Raw genomic sequence first — 22,552 nt, forward strand, 5'->3', positions numbered from 1 at the left:
ACATCCCTAACTTTAACCCTTCACCAAATGTAATCCTAGTTCTAAACGAAAAGCTAAACCCAAGGCCTAAAGTTAAAATAGCATCTTATACTCCCATAATAGCTGTTAAAAACCAACCTTGTCTGGACAGGCGTCGCTAACCCCTCCCCTCCCACAAAGAACTACGGCTGTGTTAGATTCTATTCAAGATGCCAAGATTTAGAAACATATCAAAGATGTCACAAGGCGTCTGCACGATTGCCATTATATAACCGCGCAGCCAAAAACATGGCATCTTCAATTTGACACAGCTTCGGGAGAGCAGAGGATCAGAAATACTAACCGGTTTATTAAAGAGATGAGGGTCGTGAAGAGCTCCGAGTAAAGCCCCGATGCCATGGCCTCTAAACAATCCATGGCCGTGACCTTGGATCCTGCTATGAGAGGCAGCGAGACAGAGAGCGGATCAGAAATAGCTCACAATAACATCTCCATCGACAAATAACATGAGGGGCCGGTTGAATAAAATGAAGAAATAAGGAGCAGTAAAAGCTAAATCATTTTGTTTCTAAAAACGATGTGCAAAAGAGTCATATTTGTGCATATTATGCCCAAAGGCAGGCATAAAGTCTTCAAATTAGGTCTGTAATAGTCTCACTAAAGCAGTGTCATCTAGGACTCAGGTGTTTCCGAAATGGTCAGATGAACCGGCACATTCTCAAGTCCGTGCCTAGGGGCCATTGGCCAACTGTTAAACTCCTAATTCATCCCACTATCAAAGAAAATAGTGCCTTCATTGTGCCTGAGGGATATTCTTCATGCGCACACACACATTCGATGACTGTATGTTCATGTGCGAGTGGAGGTATGGGGAAAAGGTGAAGCAGAGGTCAATTCTGTCCATCCCTTTTGTGAAGGACTTTTTAACTGTCTCCTCGTGCCCTTCAAAGTGCGTTGCAGTCTTTGACGGAAAGCATGTGGAAAATCAATGTGAGGCAATTATGATTTCAAGGACAATGAGCGAGGAGCAGATCCAAAATTGCTTGTCCCGACACAGTGTGTGTACTTATCTGTCAATAGCCATTGTAGAGCTGTGGTATTCATTACTAAGATAAGCTTTACTTTCTCCGGAGCGTGCAATTTCCCTCCAGTGATGAGCAGAGGCGTATGCGTGCGCATGTGTGTGTGTGTGTGGAAACAGAGTGACAAAGAGAAAGAGGGGAGGGGAGGGGGGCTGTGAGGAATGAATAGGAAATAGCATGTTGGTAAATGCGGCCTGTGGAGTACCTGCATCTGCTGTGCCATTTTCGTCCGAGGCCTGGCGGATGGAGCTGGCTCTGGGCAGGGTGCCCTTGGCCCGGTGCTTGAAGATGGAGGAGGAGAGCTCCTCCAGGGTGCAGCCCAGCAGGTAGGCCGCCTTCTGGGCCCACTCGTGACGTGCAAATTGTTTCCTGCCAGCTGAGACACGTGCATGAAAAAACCTCCATTAGCCCTTTCTGCCAACTACCCCGGGCAAATGGTTAGCCCCGTAGCTCTGTGACAAGCCTGTCTCCGGTCAAGCTGACACTGAGACAGCTGGTGAGAACTTGCACTAAAAGCATGTTTGAATGTTAGCGGCTTGAACATTTACATTTTATCCAGGGTTGAAAAAAAAAAGAAAAAAGAAAGGCATATCTACTTGCTTCAACAACTACTGTTTCATGTTCAAAAAGAAGTCTATGAAGTTAAAGTGATGATTGCCGTTTTTATTATCTTGAGAATGAAAGCAAAACTTATAATTAGGCGATACAATTAATCTATTTACATAAAGTCCTTTGTTGGGAAACACAAGTTTTCTCTTTTTAATCTAGTGGCTGAGTGATGGAAACATGCAGATATGAGTGCAAACTTTCAGTTTTAATCCACCATGAAGTGGTATCTTCCAAGACTTGAGAGAGGAACTTGGGGATTTCACGCAGAGAGCAGTGGGCTCTATCTGTTTTATCAGCACCGCAGCAGCCCTGCGTACTTCCCATGATAAGCAGGACGGTTGTCAGGACAAATACAGCCATTTGAATATTTGCTTTGATAGACATTCGCCTCCACGGTTATTTCAATTCTGGTAAATCATCAAAAGGAGGAAATTGTGTTTGCCGATATATCTGGATATTACTGAATCAAAACATTACAGAGTTCATAACTTTTAAAGATTAGAAAACAAATAGATATGTGTAATAATTGCCCTTAAAAGCATTCATACTCACTGTGTGATGAGCCTTTTTTTTCTATCTACACTTTTTAGATAAAAGTATTGATACAGGGAGAGGCAAGTTCATTTCAAGTGGTCCGTTTAATTAGTTTTGGTGGATAAGAGACCAGTGCTGCCCTCTTGTGTTACACTATGAAGTTGCACTAAATATTTATAATATTTTATAATGTTTGTGGCAATCAGTCACAATGTAAGAACTAGGAGCAAAAACCTTTTTTTAATAGACCAGATTATGATTAGAATATTTTAGTGAATAAACTCAATATTCCCCTAGGGAGACAAAATCTTATTGCCATCAATGTGTTGACTATTGGTCATAACTTTTATCCCATCATGCCTTGTTTCTTCATGAGAACTACTGTGTGTTTGATGGGAAGACAGCAGTCCTAAATCCATAAATCTCCCAGCCCTTTGCAGATTAGAAGTTGTTTAGCGTCTGTATTATGGGCCGATAATAATTGTTATTAATTTTTAAAAGTGTTCCTGGCTGGTGTTGTGCTGCCATCAAAAAGATTGGCAGCCAGCTGGAGGGGATCACTGGAAATAATTTGGCAATTACAATGCAGGCAGAGAGTTGAGAGGGAACAAACATATCAAAAGCATAAAATACACAGTCACTGTTACACTATATCCCTTGTGAATTGTAAATCATTCTGATATACTGCTTCCAAAACACAGAATGTCATCAAGTTAATAGATGTGCATTTCAATTACATCTGCATTGCAAAATACAGTAAAATTCCATCTTTTCAACAGCCCACTATAACTGATCATAAGCCAGGGCATATTATACTGAGAAAATGCTATATATATATATATATATACGCTTATCTCATCATATAACACATCTTTCTGACAACATCAGCCTTTCAAAATAGCAGGTATCTCATTTTAAAGTAAAAGTAAAATGATGTGGGAGGCTGAGCTACTACTTTATAGCAAAAAAAAAAGAACCCTCTCTTACATTAGGTTTCATCATAGAAATAGCTTCAAAGACAGGAACAAATCCTCATGTTTAAGAGGACCGCCATTCCAATTAGTCCTCTGATGCTTTCTTATGACAATAAAAAATGTTTGTTAGTATTTGAAGCCAAAATCAGATTGATTTTTTCTGTCCTTCAATGTTTCACTGTTTCCTCTGTTTTCAGACAGTGGTTCAGCTATGCTTTTAATTATATAATATGATCAATCAGTAAGGATTAATGAGGTCAACCTGACCTGCCGTGAGTTGTTGAAGATGAAAAAAATACAATTAATCACTTCAATTGCTATATGTGAGCATTAACAGCAGCCCCAAACCATGAAGACCAGAGCCAGCAGGGCAAATCTGAGTCTCAAAGAATTTCACATGGGAGGGCTGTCAGTTCAAAGCTTAACCTGCTTGGTAGTGGCCAGGGGCCTCTTTTATAAAACAGTGCATGGATTAACACTTAATGTTTGCAGACGGTTTGAATTAGTAAATGAACGTACGACAAAGAAGTATTCTGATTAATAAAACCTTGCTTAGTTGTGCATCCATCACGCAGCATGACGCATTACAAGAGTCGCGAAGAGAGAAATTGTGTTTGCTGCAGCAATTACACATAAAAACTATATCAGAACTAAAATCACAGTATTATAATATATCATTGAAAACTATTGGCGATCTATTCTGGAATTCTTTAATGCTAATAAAGAATTAATTTGCTAAATGTCTTGGATTTCTACAACCAATTATGATCAATTCTACAGGTGTTGACGCCCACTTCAGGCCCTGTTTAGTGCATATGCCACAGTTATAAATGAGACCCCTTGAAATATATCCTGGATACTAATACACATTTTCCTTGCCTAACTTTGTTGTTTTTGAGCTGTAGATCAGTGCAGTAGAGCACCGATGCTCTCTGAAACATCTTTTTAAATTGCTGATTCACAATGTTGTTATCTGGATGACAGCTGTCTTGCACACTGAAGGAGTGCAAAAAAAATGTAAAGCAGGCTTGATATTTTGCCTTTGTCATTGTGTACTGTAGTGTGTACAAATAAAAGATGATATCTGTTACTGGTTTGCACTATATCATGAATAACATTATCCTTACGAATAAGTGATGCAGCTATAGAATGGAAAAGAGTTCGGTGAGCAATCTTACCCTTAGTAGCTCCTGCAGACCCAAGATGGTAGATGGCCCCGAGGATGAGCCAGAAGGCCCTCTGCTCATCACCACTGATCCCCAGAACCTTCATGGCTGCTTGCAGCTTGGAAAACAGCTGGGAGGCCCGCTGCTTATCCTCAGTCTGGAAGATAGTACATGACGTCAAATAAAATTCCTTTCAGAACTATTAACGATAACAAAAAATCCCCTATAAGCTCTCCTAAGGTAATGCTAGGTAGATTGACCAACTTGTCATATTATAAGTCTTAAATAGGATTAACAAAACTGATTTCATCTGCAAAGGTTCAGCATATTTGTTGATAGATTTCAGTGATTATTCTGCCAGCTGTTGAGATTGTTCAATCTTTCAAAACACACTTTCTGACCTGTTATTATTTTTATTGTGAAATTGCTATTTAAGTATTAGTTGTCTGTTCTGTGCCACCACATACTGTGCAAACAGGCCAACCTCCCATTAACAAGTAGTATTTACCTTTGTCTGAGGCATGATTCCAAATGCATTGTTTTCAGCAAAGTGGTTAAGGTGCAGCTCCTGTCTGATAAAGAAATGAGAACAACACAGAAGACGTCAACATCTCCCATTTCTACTAACACATCATTGCAAAACATCAACGTATTAATCCAGTACAGAATTGTGGTGCGGTGTGCATTGAATTGGCAAAAGTATTAATCCTGACCTAAGAGAAGTGTCTACTCCAGCCATCAGGTAGTAAAAGACATTAAACGTGGACTCTCCCCCTGGTCTTTTTGTCACCCTCATCTTCTCCAGCAGCATGGTCTGAAAGGCCGCAACAGAACAGGATGTTAGCATGATGCAAATAACGTTTACTACAGGCATATCAATAAGGTATAATAACAAAGCCTGCTGGAGGTGAAAATTTGAATTAGTTTATGACACATTGTCTGAGATCATAGTAGATTTGCATGAATAGGAAATTCAGAAGTTGAGCTTCAGTGATTTGAATGAATGAATTTGGGGCGTCCTCGACAAAGAAATTCTTAGTCGACAAACACTCAAACGATTTAGTCTACCAATTAATCGATTAGTTGATTTAATCGTCAGATCTGTAAATCTGAGTTTCTCCACAAAGAATCACACAAAAGCGTCGCTTTGAATCTTGTGTTTACTAGAGATGTGCTCATAAGTTTCTTGGAAATAAGTCATTCTGCATGAAAAGAGCCTAAAAAACAACTTATCGACTAAAGAAATCTTAGTTGACTAAGACTAAAACAACTGATTAGTTAGCTCCTTGCCTAAAAGGGGCCAGCCAGAAAGAAATGAATGAATAAACAAACAAAATATAAATATAGATATGATAGATATATGGATGGATGTGTTTATTTGTACCTGGATAGAGGCTGAGGTCACCAGGCCTGCCTGGTCAAAGTCCAAGGAAACTATATGGGAGAAGCGACTGGCATTCCCATTCATACAGGTAGAGGCATTCCCAAACGCCTCCAGAACTGTGTAGACCGCCTGCCATTTCTCTGCTGCAGAAACAAATAAGGGGGGTCTTAGTAATACATCAGCACAACGTGCACTACACGTTTAAGTATTTTTCAATTAGAGTTCCTTAAAACCTACTGGAGAATGTTTTGTTGGTGCTGCCAGCAATGGAGATCAGGTACTGGATGATGTGTTGACAGTTGGTGGTCTTGCCACTTCCACTCTTGCCCAGCAGGACGATGGACTGATCCTGTCGAGTGGTCAGCAGGCTCCTGTAGGCAGCCTGGGCCATGCTGTAAATGTGAGGGGCTGTCTCCTCCCTCTTGCAGCCCTTGAACATTTGCATCACCTGGAAAGATGATTAATAGACCGCTGAGAAGATGAAATACATATCAACTATATTTGTAAGTTTATTTCATTATGTTCGCAATCATATTCTGCAATCACATCCAAAGGCTGCGGCCTTACCTTCTCAGAGTACATTGAAGGGGCGCTGACGGGGTTAACGACCACCATGTTGGGCCCAGCATGGGTGTGTACCAGGTTACCGCCGTACCGCTGCCTCAGGGAGTGCATCACGCTCGACTCGTTCAAATACTGCAGAGAGGCCAGGTCCTCCACTCGGTCAAACATCGGCGGGTTTGCCTGGAGTTCAAAGTCAAAGCGGTCACGTACTCGCACCGGGTGCCATCCGTAATTGATGCGGTTCAGAGTTGATTTGATGATTAAATACCTTATCTACATCGTCTTCGTCCACATCCAATAAAGATCCGTCACTCTCCAGGCGGATTTTCACCTTCCCCTCTGGCAGGCTGCCTGCCTCCGTCTTCAGGAGAGTTGCTGCAGAACCACAAAGTCTGGAGTTAATTCATCATGACGTGATCTCGAGCCGAGCGCAATAGCTTCACATTATCTTACTTGTCTGATAATGCGTGGCAGTTGTATCGCTTTCAATAATGTATCAGCTTCATTAAAACTGAACAAGCAACATGCTTAGTCAACAGCCGATAGTCTAGTCCAGTCTGGTGCCCTCTTTCAACATTTAAATATCAAAAGCATTTTCTAAGCTTCAATAACCCACATCTATACTCCACCAATCAAATGTAGCCCCAGAAACAGATACACCAACTCCAATGGGTTAGTAAGAAGAGAATTTGCTATTGATATGGAGAAATTACACTTGGATACTGTTGTAAATGCTGAAGATAACTTACCCATTGAAAATCCATCCTTGTGTACGAGCCATACTTTGTCTGTGTTATACCAGGCTCTCTCTGCCGTTATCTGCTCCTCAGTCTTTCCCTGTTAGGGTAAAGATGTAAACACTCAGGATGAGTAACACATCATCAAATAATACTGCATTATGGACCAGCACGAGGATCCTACGAATGACAGTTTCACGAGCAGGGATTAACATGCAGTTCACATTCACATGAGACACATAAGTGGAACTGCATCCCCCCCCTTTTAAAGCATCCATCAAAGCTCCAAGAGTGTGCATTAACTCATACAGAGTGCATTTAATGTGTTCACTGAAACGACATCTCAGGCAGAGTGTGGGGCAGGGATGTTTCATCACAGCTAAGTACATCACAAAGACAAAAATACGTCTAGGGGGATTTACACGGAAAAAAACCTTCTAAATAATTTTAATGACAACAAACAGCCACAGCCCAAAAGTGTTTGGAGTGAGTCATGCATGGAAATGGACATAAACAGACATGTAATCACGCTAACATAACACGCATCGGATAGCTGCACCTAGACAGCATATCGTTTGCATCTTCTCTCTGTGGTTAAGATGGAGGGACAGCAGGATATGAACTGCAGAGCGATACTTCAACAGCTAGGGCTTTGGGGAAGATGAAACCTGGGCTTTTTCCTGGAGGTTGGATTGCCTCACTTAGCATAGAGCCGTCCTACCTCCCACACCTCCTTTACTCATTCATCACACAAGAAAACCACAAAAGACACACACATCACTCTGAAACACGGAGAACTACAATCAGTTGTAGTCACGGTCAGACCTTAGCTGCAGCCGAGTGTGCTGCCTGAAGGATGGCCACGGGGTCCTCCACAAGCTTGGACTGGAAAAGGGAAGGAGAACTGAGAAGTCAGTATTTTCAGTGGGTCTCGAAGAAATGTAAAATAAGACAGGGTGGAAATCAAAAAAAAAAACATAATACAAGAAACCACAGCGGCAAGACCATCAGCAGTTCAACAGTGCAATAGTAATTCAAGCAACAGCAGCAGAATAAGTGAGTCATTAAAGTAATTCACCATAAGAAATTACAACATGAATGTAGGGGATTACAAGGTGCATTGAAGTGCAGTGTGTGGGCTCTGTGGGGCACAAAATAAACGATCCGTCATATTAACAGTCACAGTTAACAAGATCAGTTGTGCATAGTAAGGTATAAACGCAAAGCACCATGCAGCCAGAAATAGTAGAAGTCAATGCTAAATAAGTTAGCTATAGAGTTGGTAGGGTACTGCATAAACACAAGGATGTATTGTAATGTGAAATATACTGTATCACTGCAAGCAATTTCAGGGAGTTTGATGAGAACCTTTTCAGTGCTAGTTATTTGAGAAACCTTTAACAGTTCATTAACTTTCTGTGGGTGTAAACAGCAAAAACAGCAAGACAAACACACAGCTGCATGTTGTGTTAATTGTAACCTGAACACATTCAAATTGCGCTATTTATACTCTTGTTGGTGGATCTAAAAATCAAGAATTCCCAACCAGACTTTAGTAACCATTAGTTGGTGTCACACTACTACATTCCAGGCTCTTGCATGAACCCTGAATGAACCCCGAAGAGAGCAGCAAGGGGACAAAAACGAGCAGGCCGGCGCAGACAAAGTAGGGCAGAGAAGGGGTCAGTAGAGGAGAACAAGCTTAGACTCCAGCACTCAACAGGCGAGGTTAGTGCATCGAGGCCCTACCATCGAGCCGGCCGTACCTGAGAGGATTTGTGGCCTCTGGCACGCTAGCCATGCAAACAGCAAAGAGGACAGCAGCGAGAATCCGATGACCCACAGGGAAGCCAAAATAGAGACATGAGTCACAATTTGAGACAACAAGGTGAGGAAAAAACAGAAGTGCCTTTCAATGCTCTGGACTTTGAGAGAAGAAATAACCAGACATTGCCATATTATCAAGCATTGAAAAAATAATAACAAAGGGCATTGTACGAAGTCAAACAGTACACAGGTGCTCCTCTGGACCTGATAACAAAGCAGTTAATGCTGCAGAATGAAAGAGAGGAGGAGGGCACTGAGCAAGAGAAGCACAGAGCTGCAGCTGTTAAATTCATTATCAGGGGTGTGCAAGTGAGCTCAAAGAGTACAAGAACTCAAACTGTTGTTTGTTCCCTTTCAGTCACACGGCAAACAATCTACGATAGCATGTATGGATCCAAAAGTGGATATTATAATCAGTTTCATCAAAGTGTCCACAGAATATTTTTCATTTTGGTTAGGCCTGGGCGATAACTCATGATAATTTATCGTTTTTCAATGTAACCGTATCTAGAAATCTAGATATCGTGATACACAATTACGTCATCTAATTGAATATAGACAAGCATCTCCTAATCTAAATTGCAGTTTTGTTTTTACATCACACTTTACATTCCCACAAAGTTACATGCAATAAACAAATGTGTATATATGCAAGTATTTCTTTTTTCCGCTTTATAATTTCACTTAAAACTCATTTTGCACTAAACCACTAAAGTATTTAAATCACACAGCAGTATACAACATGATGCCTTATCATCTGGTTATAGACTATTTATGTATTACAAGAAAACATACTATATTGTGATATATATAGTTATCAAGCCATGAAATGACTTATATCGGGATGGAAGATTTTGTCCATATCGCCCAGTCCTATCTCCAGTAGTATCAACATTCATTGAACACAAGTTCAGCTCATAGTGCCATGAAAGCCTTTTATTTTCCATTAAGTCATCTCCATAACCTCCCTTTGGTCTCAAAGTTTCAGATTTCACACCAAGTGGTCAATAACGTCAGAGGACCCCTGTAATAAGAAACCCTATCGGCAGACAGCTCGGGACAGCCGTGGACCCGGGTCATTTTAGACACATTTCCCCTCTATCTGGTGGAAGCAAAGCGAGTTGACTCAGGCTGGTAACAGGGTAAGCCTTGGTAGAGCATGGCAGGTGCAAACCAAACAAAGTTACAAAGAGAGAAGTTACATTATTGCCATTGGCGGCGAAGATCCTCCTCACGCGCTTGTAATCCTCCTCAGAGGGAACCAGCTCTGGAACCTAAAGTTGGGTAGCAGGACCAGCAATTGCAGAGGAAATTGCTGTTATTGTCCACTTTACACAAACTCCAAAAAAACGGAGTGGTCACGTAGAAGCATGCCATGTAAAAAAAAATAAAAGAATGTGAGAACCACACACTGTTGCGTGTACCTTTGAAGCGAGATGAACCTGTTCATTGGGTGCAGACTGAGCCTGGGGCGGAGCAACGGGGCCCGGCTTACCATCGGGGGCCGCAGGGGGACAAGATGTCTCCTTTCCCTTCACACGATTATATGCAAACATCCACAAACACACAGGTGGACGGACAAACGTGCACACACACAGATGGAAATGACATGGGAAGGTGAAAATGAGGATGACGTTGATTTTTTTTTAGCATGGTGTACTTTCTTTCAACTCTGTATTCAATTCCACACATCCAGAACTACAACCAACTTTGAGGGATGTTCGTTCCTGCTAATTCTATTTTCCAGTTAATTCCATCAGGAAATGAGTAAGGGGAAAGGACTATCAAAGAAAATTGGATCATTAAGCGCTGCATCAGAAAGATAATGGTTGAAGGCTTTTGTTTGTCAATGGTTACTAAAGTAACAAGCTGTTGTTCTTTAAGTCATTAAAATGGTTCAGCATTGTCTCAGCTGAATAAGCATACAACCGCAACAACATGCAAGGCATCTGGGGGAAGCACCTGAAATTAAATCATCAAGTTTCATAATTTGCTCTGTAATTGAATGCAGCTGTGGATCAATAATTCTAGTTTGGTTTTTTTTCATATCTGCCGCCGTTAACATCGAGGTTATATTTCAAGTTGAGGTTGTGCAGCTAAAAATCATGATTTGTTTTTGTTTTATTAATCATGATGAAACCATTACTTCTGATTCATTTTAATCTTTAGAAAGACAATAAGGCTAAGTATGGCAATTACAATGCTTGTTTTAATTTGACTTTTTCTGTGTAATCTAAAATGCTAAAAGTGAGAATTAAATTAACTTCCCCACAAAGCCTAGAGGTGTAAACAAACACATCATCCTGATTTTTAATTGTATCTAATGGTAATGGGCTGATGTCAACAACATGACATATGGTTGATATGTGGCTCCAGCGAGAACAGAAAAGTAGAATCATTAGACAGCACAAACCTCTAAGGATGCTCAGTCTCACACAAATGTGCACTCCTGAGTTCACATCCTGATCCTTCCTTTAATATTAGGAACCTAAATCTCTCCCTGGAGAAGTTGTAAACACAATATCCCTCAGCAAAAACACCAGGTGCATATCTCCAAAATCAAATCCCTCGCTCCGTGTCCAAATACCCAACTGTTTGCCAGATTTTATGGGCATCTGTTGATCAAATTTCTCAGATGGCCTGCTGGCAGACAAAACAAAACAAAACAAAAAAAAAAATGTAACCTTGTCCGAGGTACAAACTTAAAAGAGAGACCATGATGTTAAATACTGAAAGGACAGCTACACAATAAAATTCCAGATGTTAAAGTTTAACTGAAGGTGAAATTCAATAATCCAGGTACAAGCTCTGAGATCCACGTGGTGATGCATGACCAACTGGGATCTTGGTTTTCTGGTAAGCTGTTTTGAGCTGTTTATTTAGCAGCAGCTTGCGATTAGCTTACTCTGTAAGAATAGAATAGAATTTGTATTCTTTTTGGGATTCCTGTTTCTTTAAAAAGCCTCCCAAAAAAAGAACTGTCGAAGCCCCCGCCTCAGTGGTCAGCTCAACGTCAGCGCTCTGCCTGCAGAAAGTGACAGTAATGAGTCACGGCTCAGTGATCCCGGATAACTCCGACTGACCAGACTAGCAGAGTGCAGGCCATGAGTACACCCTTATACCCACTGATGAAGTCTGATCATGAGCTGGCACATGCACCCCTCTTCACTTCACTTATTCAGGGTGGCTTCATTATGTCTTAGGCTCCTTTTTGGACTTTTGTGAAAATGTAAAAAGAGCAGCTGTGTTAATCATGAAGATGTAGTAATAAAACGATAGTTGTATGTCTTTCAGGGTGAGGAGGTTGTGTGTATATGAACAGAAATGTCTGTGCTATTATCAAACACCATGCTCCACCCAGAGGTTAAGTAGCAAACGTGCACTTATTTCACTCAATACCTCCGGTTTCTTTACAACAAACAGACGAGGCTTTGGGATGAACCCTGCAGGGGGAGCCAGTGGGTCCATTTTTTGGACAGGGATGAATCCTGGAGGTCTTGCAAGGGGATTCTGTTTTGGGGACCCCGGAGCGGATTTTCTGGCAGGGATGAAACCAGGTGGAGGTGTCAACGGGTTCTGTTTGGGGGGCGGGATGAAACCAGCAGGCGGAGCCAAAGGGTTGGGTTTGGGAGCCGGGATGAATCCGGCTGGAGGGGTGAGGGGGTTGAACTTTGGTGGTGCGGGGTTTGGTGCAGTAGTAACGGGCACAGATGTGGCCTCCTCTGTTTTTTCCACGCTAGCTTTTCCCTCCTCTGCCTCCACCTTGCCTTCCTCCTCCTCCTGCTTCGCATCGTCTTTCATGTCCTCTTTGCGGTCCTGGGTGCGGGTGCGAGGCCGGTGTTCCTTCATTCTTCCTCTGCCCATTAAGCTGGCCAAGCCCATGGAGATATCATCCTTGTCCTGCCTTGGAGCTCTGGTGGTTCTGAGGGTCTGTGAGTCTGCGACGGAGGGGGCCCTGGCGGACTCGGAAACGGGGGGCTGGTTCTGCTCCACCGTCCCAGCAGGAAACATGCGCCTGGCCACTCTTCTCACAACCCTCACCACATTTTTACCGCTAGAGCTCTGCTCCTCCCCCGGACTGTCGGAGCCGACCATGGCAACGTTACTATTTGACTCTTCAGCTGACGACGCCGCCGCCGACTGCGGACCGCTTCCTGTGTCTAGCCCCGGTTTTGTGACTGCCTGTGGCTGACTACTATCTCCGTCAGACTGGATACAAACAGAGCAAGGCAGTACAGATTACACCTACGGCTGGCACAGATAAACTGTCAAAGATTTCATCAGCAGGGTCTGGGCTCAGAAACTCTGTATAAATGCTTATTCAAAAACTCAACATTTAAATTCAATCGTAACTTTGGAGCTTATTGGAAAACTGTTGCAAATGTACTTAAAACATTTGTCAGACTTCAAGCATGCACACAATGCATTTAAATGAGAAACACTGAATATACACATTTTTCGTGGACACTGCAGACACTGTGTTTCAGACACATGATGCTCAGTGTTGACAATGAAGAGACTAAATTGTTAGACAATGTCCTTTTTTTTAAACTCACACTTTAGTCATATACTAGAAACACTAGTTGCCTCGAGAGTAAAGAAAGTCACCTCAAGTCCCATCAGTATAAAGGTAATTATTGATAAAGAAACTGTATTTGTCATCCCCATATACCTCAATTCAACTTGTTTCTAGTTCACTTCCACAGACCATGGTTAAGTAAGCTGACGTTAGCTATCAGAAAGTCGTGATCCTCATTAGTGATCAAATTATTTCTCTATTATCTTGTACCACTTCACACAAAACTGTTCATTCATCATGTAAATTAGAGCCCAAAAGCATGCTGGAGGTAAAAAAAAAAAAAAGCACTTACATCTGGCTTGTTCTCAACTTTAACCTACACAAGAGGAAGCAACAAGAACAAGATGAAACCACACATTCAGACTAAAAAGCTTTTCTCCATCAACAGAAAATGTTCACACATTCAACAAGCAACAGCATGCACATGCAAAAAATAAGATAAACACACACAGAAGAGCGAGACTTCCCTTTTGCTCCCAGAATGAAAAGCGTGATTTGTACGCCATGGAGACGGACCAGAAGTCATGGAACAAGCTGGGCGACGTGGAGAATAAATGTATGGAATGATGAGATGATGATGAGAGAGAGAGAGAGAAAAAAAATAAGAGACAGCCGAGGAGAGGGGGCGATGTACCGCACGTAGCGGTGAAGAACAACTTAGGGCTGAGAGGTGGGATACTGTGAACTTGTTCTATGCAGACAACAAGGCTGTGGGAACATTCAGCCCTGAGGACAGAACACATGGAATGGACAGTTTAACTATACCTCTATTTACACTATAACAGACAAGCTGTTTATCTATGTAAACAGGATTAAAAGTCTGTACTCCGAATCACCTGCACTAGTGGTATTTAACATATCTGGGTCTTGCTCGCAATCTATAACTACAACTATGCATGAAGAACTGCCCTTCAACTCAGCCAGCACACTAAAATGAATATATATGCTGGTCATTCGTCTTAAAATCAATCAATCAAACTTAATGTGTTTAGACTAGCGAAATACAATAAAGCAAGCGATATTATTGGTCAATTGACTAAGGAATCAAACAACACTTACGATTTTCACACTTACATCTGTACCCAATAACCAGGCAAACATATCACAACATTTCATTCACAGTTTAGACTAAAATAAGTCCTTTAACTCATTGAGTAGACGGAGCACAGCAACATGTTGCACCATGTCTGGCCCTGCTTTCATCAGAGTCCACTCCTATAAATAGTTTCAGCAGCCAAAAGGAGGCCATTTCTGAGAGGCCATCAGAGCCCAAATGGAACTGCTAAGCAGAGCATGTAGACCCTGAGCCGATCACACCGCTCACCACACTCAGCCCCGCCAGAGGCCGGCGCCCATTACCTTCTCTTTAGGCCTGGTTAACCTTCCAATCTTCGCACCGTCACCGGAGCGGTAGCGGTCGGGGCCAAGGCAGGTTAGGGACCCGGGTCTGCAAAGAGCTCACACTCACTAGTCCTGAGGGAGAGGGAGGGCTACGTCGAGGACTGGGGCACAGCACAGTGACGCTGTGGTCTGAGGAGTGGAGGGGCGTAATGTGAGAGGAGCTGGGCACGGGGGATAGAAGAGGGACAGCTGCTGAACGACAGAGGGGCTATAAATAGTTTTTGAAGAGGCACATCAATTAACACTTTTCACTGCCACTCCCTTTTCCTGGTGACAAGGGGGTCTCCCTCATCATGTGATACGCAAACTTTTAGATTCCCTTTCCAACGTAAAAGACAGAATAATTCAATTAAGAGGTTCTACGGCTCAGTACTAAATTCAACAATGTCTGTCTCCAAACAGACTCCAAATTGAATGACAGCTTTTTTAACCTTCCATCCCCCACAACACAAAAATCTTTCAAACTATTATCTGCACATCCAACATCAAAAAATTATTATCTCCATTCGCTGTAAGGTGAGAAACTTCATTCTCTATACAGCTACAGTAATTCACGCATTGATTCACAGATAAACACGCAAAAAACACGAATGCCTATCATGTGAGGCCACAGCATGTCTGTAATATTTGTGGAAGGCATGTTCCTCAACATGCGTTTATACCACAAGAGGGAGCTATAAACTAATGTATTTATTCCTAATTTTCACAGAGGGGTCCACTAAAGCACACTACTGACCTAAATTTCAGATGTTGTATTTTTTAATGGCAAGTTGATAAGGATTATGCACAAAACAGTGGTTGCAGGACCCGAGCCCAGATATATGACAAATGGCAATCCTGTATGAAAGAGTAAATCGAGATTCAAATCTTTTAAGACATGGCTTGATGTGAAAACTCTGTCAATACTGCATTGCATTAAAACCACAATATGTGCAACGGTGAGTTGCATGGAGATAGGTTTTCAGCTTGTTGGTGCCATAGAAATAAAGCAACGGGCTTGGCTGGGCAGTTATGAAATAATCCATTCTTGACATGCTTTTTTTTTTCTCTTAATAATCTCATAAACTGTTTAATTTATCAAATAACCAGCGCTCAAGAACAAAGTAGCAAGTGGGTGTGGTTGAAGTAAGTTCAAGAATAAATTTCCATTTCAATTGTAATGTGCAAAAATGCAACAAATAAAATAGATAAATAGCTGCTATAAAGCATTCCTTCCTCATGGTAAAACCAGAAGCTCCTATTATCACTCAGCAAGAGCCGGCCAAACACACAGCCTAGCCCGTCTATCTAGCACAGTTTGCTAATCCCCAGAGTCAGTTACTGGGACACAGCATCGGGTCGGCTGTTTGTCTAAGCACTGTTAGTGCCGACCAAAGATTAAGGACTCTATACACCATAAACACTGTTGATTCTGACCCAGTTAAAGCCTTAAAAAATGTGAAATCTGTTGGAATTATGTCATACATACATAAATACAACAATACCTGCAATTTCTTTATTTACCAAACCCTTATTCATTTGAGTTGTAGTCCCTATAAGTTAGAAAAGGGAGAGACAAGACAGAAAAGCTATGATGACAGAATGACAAAATCCCTGAAATGAAAGTATTATATGTATTGATGATTTCAGATTAAAATCTCCATACAGCGTAATCCCCAAAAGCAGGCAGAAATCACAGAGACGTCTGACCAGCGTCCATGCTTTGGGAGCCAAGGGCAGAAATGAATCATGGGACATCACAATCTGCAGTCCTCTGACAATTCCAGGATGTGGCCCAGATTTTACTCAGTAATAGTAAAAATGCCTGAAAATCAGAACTTTTCTCTTAAGTAGGCCAGGTGTGGCCTGACGAGTGTCTATGTCCCCCTGACTGACAGACATATTTTCAGTCACACACAAGAATGTCAAGTATGTCTCTCTTATTATGTCATCCTGCAGTAAGAAATAGTCACAGTGACTCATTTCAGCTGACAAAATTGAGAGGGGGGAAGGTCTGACACCAGCATTAAATTAAGATATATTAAATACATGTAAAGAATGGAGGGCATCTTAAGTACAGCCTCTATCATCAACCAAACCGCTTTATTCTTGGAAGCCCCGCCTCTTTCTAATCCACGCCTGTGCTAATACGCTCTGCTGCTGTAGCATCGCCCCACTGGAGAGGGGATGATGTGATTTAAATGGGCAGCTCGGGGAGGAGATTACACCATTTGCTAATTTCCTAATGATAAAACTGTGCCTGGGCTGCAGAAAGACAGGAAATGTACAGTATGGCAGATAAGTGATGCAGGGGATATTAGTGGACCACACGGGAACACAGCCGTGGACCATCCTGGCAATCAGGCCCTCAATATCATTAAGTGTAAAAAGGTCAGTTTAGCTGCTGAAAGGTATGATTTGGGATTTTATTGAAATATTACATGGATCAGCTTTTTCTGAACGTTTCAATACATATTTTTAAACTTGTTTTATTTTATTATTATTTATTTAAAAAAAATGTATATTCATTTTTGGTTTATTTTGTTTAATTATTTATTTAAATGTAATTTATCTTCTATTTTATTCTAGTTAAGTTTAGATTAGTTTATTTCAGTTTATTTTATTTTATGTATTCAATTAAAAATAAAATAAATTAAAACATAAAAAGTACTGCTGCATGATTTGAAAAGATTAAGTAATTGAAGATAAATTATAAAAAATGTAAGTAACAGATATTAAATAAATGTCCAGTCAGCTCCACCAAATAGACTTAGGTAAACAACAATAACAAAGTGGCATTTGCTGTTCATGAAGCTACTAACCAGTTCAGGAGAGCCCTTTTTGGCCCCCTGCAAAAAAAGGCATCTCAACTTGGTTTCTTAATGCCTCTGACCAATTGATTTACCTCAACCAGCTGGAAAATTGTAAAACATTGCCTCTCCCTTCAGAATGTGTGTGAGACAACAAATGGAAGACACAGGTATCACACAGCCCCACATACACACTGCAGACCTCCTCACATGCTGTTCAGCAGGATTCCCCATCAACAAACTGAACAGCTGCATGGCACAAGCACTCATTTCTCACTTTAAGACACATTGGATTGGTCGATCCTGCTTTAGTTCCCACTCAGAATGGTTTAAGTTTTTATTTATTAGAGTATGATCATTAAAGAAATCCACATCTATGTTTTAGGGGTTTCAATTCTGATTGAACTGTTCAAACAATAGTTATAAGTTATTTTACATTCCATTTCAGTTAAATCAGGTGTGAATGTGACTTCACATAACAGTGATCTGAGTCCAGTGGTGTGTTCTAACACTCGGTGTCTATGATGGAGGGCTTACAGTGAACCAGGGAAGACACTGAAAGCTTTGGAAATAATACAGAAGAATAGTTGTTCTAGCCTCATGTAGTGTGGACAATGGCTGCCACCCAATGGACAAAAGGTTCATGTGCTCAGCTGTGCATACTCGGCTTGCAGTGAAATAATCTAATTTAGGCCCAGAATGATGTCGGAATACATTCAAAGTTTCTTTCTTTCAAATAAGCAAATGTTTGAGATTAATTTATTGCCAGAAATATAATGGTGAGGAGATTCCTTTTGTGTGTGTAAATGTGAGAGGTGTATTATTTGGCCTAAAGCAAACCATCTGATGTTACTGACTGATCAGAAACCAAATAATGATAAAACAGAAACAGACAGAGACAGGGGGAGACAACAGGAAGTCACTGCACCCAACCAGGAAGTAGTCCAACACATAAACCCCTGTAAAACCATAACTAGTTATGGATACAACAACAGAGCTTTTTTATTTTTTTAATAAAGCTAGGCTAGCTGTTTCCTCCTGCTTCCAGTGTTAATGCTAAACTAATCTAACAGTGTCCTGGCTGTATATTTTTTTTAGGCGAGTAAGAGCAGTATGAAACTTCTCACTTTACAAAAAAAAATTAAGACTTTTTCCTAAAATGTGAAAGCATTTCACTAACCTTTAAATAAATTCAGCCAACATGTTAAATGTACTCATGCATCACATTTGGCTCTACCTGCGTAGCAGAGCTCTAGATCCAGAATCCAGACCTTATTATAACCACCTATAAATAGTGCTGCTGGTTCTAGGTCACGTTCGTCTGCTCATTTTCTGCTTTTTTACATGGCCTGTCTTATGAAATGTAGGACAAAGCAATGCAAATGAATTGTCAAATCTGGCTGTGTAAATACTCCTTCACACAGAGGAACAGTCCCATGTATTACAAATGTATGGTTACATGGGTAAAAGCATCGGACGGAAGGTGAGACAATGTGATACACACAAACGGAAAGCATATATCAAGTTCACACCTACTGCTGTACAGTCCACATCACATCAATTTTAATACACCACTTCTGTGTCACTAAATATTTGTTTTCGAAGTTGTAAGGTCTTTAATTTCCCCACACCAGCCTTGTTCATTGCACCTTTTTACATCAGAACAAACCCTGTATGGCCCCACAATATGAGTTATAAGCACTGACCTTTTACACCAAGGCCAGTAAATCTGACCCAGGTCTCAACCCTGATATAATCTCTAAAGAATGGAGATAATCCCCTTCATTACACTAAAGCGCTATTAACCATTTTGGTACAGTGTGATTCTGAATCAATCCGTATTTGACAATCGGCCCAATCTGATGCTTTCAAAAGGAATTGAACGGATTGAAACATCTGTCTCACTTGATATACTAAACAATAATTTCTTGCATGTATCATAAGGAATATGACACATTATAATTTACCTGAGATAAGGCTGTTCAATAGGCAAAAATACATATTGTTATATATATATATATATATATATATATATATATATATATATATATATATATATATATAGGTGCAGCCAAAGAGAACGAAGCAGAGATTTTGAGATTTGTAAATTTAATTTCCAAGGTTCAATGATATCTAACAGTATTCTTCTTTTTCAGTCTTAAACTGAAATGAGTGTGATGTATGATTTACATTTCTCCTCATTATGTAACTAGTATGCTTGGGTTTTATTCAAAACCGTCCATTGTATTTTGTTTCAATTTAATTACAAAATGAAATGAATAAAATTGCAAAAGCTGTACTAGAAAATTACTGATGCAACTCAAATAACAATTCAGCACACCACTGACCTGTGCCAAAGTTAATCCCACCCATTGTTTTAAGACACAAATGCTCAAATGCGGTTGTTTGTTGTGCCGGCTAATAAAGAGTTTAACTTGATGCTCCTCTACTTGTTGCACATGTTTAACCGAGCGAAAAAAAACCTGAATGGGCCGCAGGCCAAGTCCTACAAGACCATATGGCCGTGGTCTGTGGTGGCGTTTGGGCCGTTGTTTTCCTTCAGCGTCCTATTGTTTGGTGTCAAAGGACTGGGGGAGGGTTAGGGGATTATACACGGAACACATTCTCTCTTTCAAAACACACACACACTCCCCCTTACATACAAGCACAAAAGCACATTACCAGTGTCATTACAGATCCACCCATGATCCAGACATCTTCAAAATCCTCTTCAGGGTGCAAAACCACATACTTAGAAGAAGGAAATATCAAAATGATTAAAAAAAAAAAAAAAAAAGGCTGGCATTTAAAATAATTGTGGGTGGTTATTATAGTAACTTTTACCCTGGGTATATATTTAATAAATAAATAAATAACACAGCTCCAGGAGCATCAGAAAAACTAAAACAGTATTCTTTTTGCAATGCAATACAGCGAATAATTTCTTGAAGTTGCAACATCCAAAGGGAAATCCTGGCCAACAAGAAAGCAGCATTTTCAGATGTAAACCCTTATTGCTATGAAATAATGCGATATCAGTGAAAAAAAACAAAATCAGTAAATGTCAAATTTGTGTTTGACTGAAAACGATTCAGTATTACTACTTACATCATAGATGTCTTTGTGCGGGCCCTCAGTGGTCCTCAGCCAGCTGCGGTTCAACTCACTCAACTCCAAAATCGGCTGCACCTTGAGCCGGACCGACTCTCCAGACTGACGGATCATCTCCACGATCTCATCCCGGCTCTTGTTCTCCACGTTGATCCCGTTGATTTCCACGAGCCGGTCCCCTGGCACCAGGCCCAGAGCCCGGTCCTTGGTCCCGGCGCCTGGCTCGGCAAAGTGCACCACGCGCCTACACACCCCTCCATCGGGCTGCCTGTCTAGCATGGTGGTCCTCCGAAGAGAGAAGCCAAAATCCCCAGTGTTGCGCCGCTGCAGCTCCAGCTCTCTCGGATCTGGTATTGGTGGAGCGACGAGCACGGGCAACTGTAGGTCTACGCCCGGGAAGGTCTTCTCCACCATCTCAGGAATGTCAACCACGTAGGTTCCTTCTTGGTTGGACTGGGACCTCAAATATGTAGTCCAGCTCTCCCCAGCAGGATCTGAAGCCTCTGAAGCAATGTCTTCGTTGCTCTTCTCCGAAAAAGACACGTGCCTCTTGCCTACCACAGAATTCACCCTCGCCAATTCCCCAAACTTAGCTGCTCTCTCCTTCACAGAGCTGCGATGATGATCCAGGTCTTTTCCCTTCACGTCTTCCCCAGAGGAACTTGCACTCATTTGCCATACATTCTGCCCCAGGGTATGAAGCCGCTCGGCCTCCAGGTCGGTCAGGCTGAGCTCCATGCTGGTAGCTACCTTAATAGGGATAGGACTGGAGATCTCCAGCTTGCTCCTGGAGTCCCTCTTGGAGCTCCCTCGATTGAGGCTGAAGAAGCCTCTACGTATGCTCATCTCTTCCAGGCTCTTTAACTCTGCCTGGGACATGCGCTCTTTCTTCTCCTTCTTCTCCTTCTTGCCCAGGTCCTTCTCCTTCTCCTTGTCTTTCTTAATGAGGTGAAACATGCTCCAACTTTTCTGTGGCCTTATACTAGTTTGAATTGTTCACAGCGACAATAGGACACTGTCATATAAATGATGAGAGAGATAGAGAACCTATGGTATTTACAGACCTGCAATGTCACCTGTAAGGAAAAAGGGGAGAAAATTAAGAAAATATTTGCTGAACAGTCTAATTTAGTTTTGCCTAAATATGGTACTGGCGAGCCAATAGTTGGCCAATATTGCTTAATCATGCACATCTGTAATGGCACATACAGTATTATGTCAGATGTGCAAAACAGAATTGCATGTACAGTAAATTCTTCACAGGATTTTTATTTTTAATCCTTCTTTTAACTTCAAGTTTAATACTGTTATAGTTTTATGTTTTTATGTATAGATTAATAACAACACTCTTCCTTCATCTTATTGTTGCAACACATCCAAACATTTGAACAAATACTGCATTGCATATCATATTCTCATCTTGCAGCTTTTGCATCATTGTAATCAGCCTTTTTTTTTCAAAATAAATCAACAATAAACAAACAATCAAAATAAATGACATCAGAAGAAAAAGTATACTGTGTCAGCTGTGTGAAAGGGAACTGGCAACACTTATTGATGACAGTGTCAACACAAGATACCACCTACAAACATTAATATAGTCTAGATTTAGGATTTATTCTGTCAGTCCTCTACACTGGCAAAGTTGCCCTACATACAGACGCTGTTTTGAGGAGCCTGGACCTCATCTGTCTTGCTTTCAAATGTTCAGCATCACCCATAAAAGTGATGCAGGACATCTGAACATGTGTACACGAGGCTATCTCCATCGCACCTGAATGCATCTCACGCACATAAACAGTAGCCTGGGTCAACC

General features: G+C 41.2%; 1 protein-coding gene across 1 annotated transcript in view; it reads right to left on the reverse strand.

Annotated features, from left to right (window-relative positions):
• LOC129113147 (unconventional myosin-XVIIIa-like) overlaps positions 1–22,552 on the reverse strand; it is a 57,996-nt gene that overhangs the window by 35,199 nt on the left and 245 nt on the right. The window contains exons 2-12 of the mRNA XM_054625308.1: positions 20,734–21,812; positions 7,042–7,129; positions 6,561–6,667; positions 6,296–6,472; positions 5,966–6,176; positions 5,729–5,871; positions 5,058–5,158; positions 4,853–4,916; positions 4,357–4,501; positions 1,267–1,437; positions 323–416 (exon numbers count right to left, since the gene is read on the reverse strand). Coding sequence (XP_054481283.1) covers positions 323–416; positions 1,267–1,437; positions 4,357–4,501; positions 4,853–4,916; positions 5,058–5,158; positions 5,729–5,871; positions 5,966–6,176; positions 6,296–6,472; positions 6,561–6,667; positions 7,042–7,129; positions 20,734–21,693 — 2,261 coding nt within the window. The 5' untranslated portion in view covers positions 21,694–21,812. The remainder of the gene's footprint in view (positions 1–322; positions 417–1,266; positions 1,438–4,356; positions 4,502–4,852; positions 4,917–5,057; positions 5,159–5,728; positions 5,872–5,965; positions 6,177–6,295; positions 6,473–6,560; positions 6,668–7,041; positions 7,130–20,733; positions 21,813–22,552) is intronic.

Source organism: Anoplopoma fimbria, chromosome 24 (genome assembly GCF_027596085.1).
Source record: "Anoplopoma fimbria isolate UVic2021 breed Golden Eagle Sablefish chromosome 24, Afim_UVic_2022, whole genome shotgun sequence".
Lineage (NCBI taxonomy): Eukaryota > Metazoa > Chordata > Actinopteri > Perciformes > Anoplopomatidae > Anoplopoma > Anoplopoma fimbria.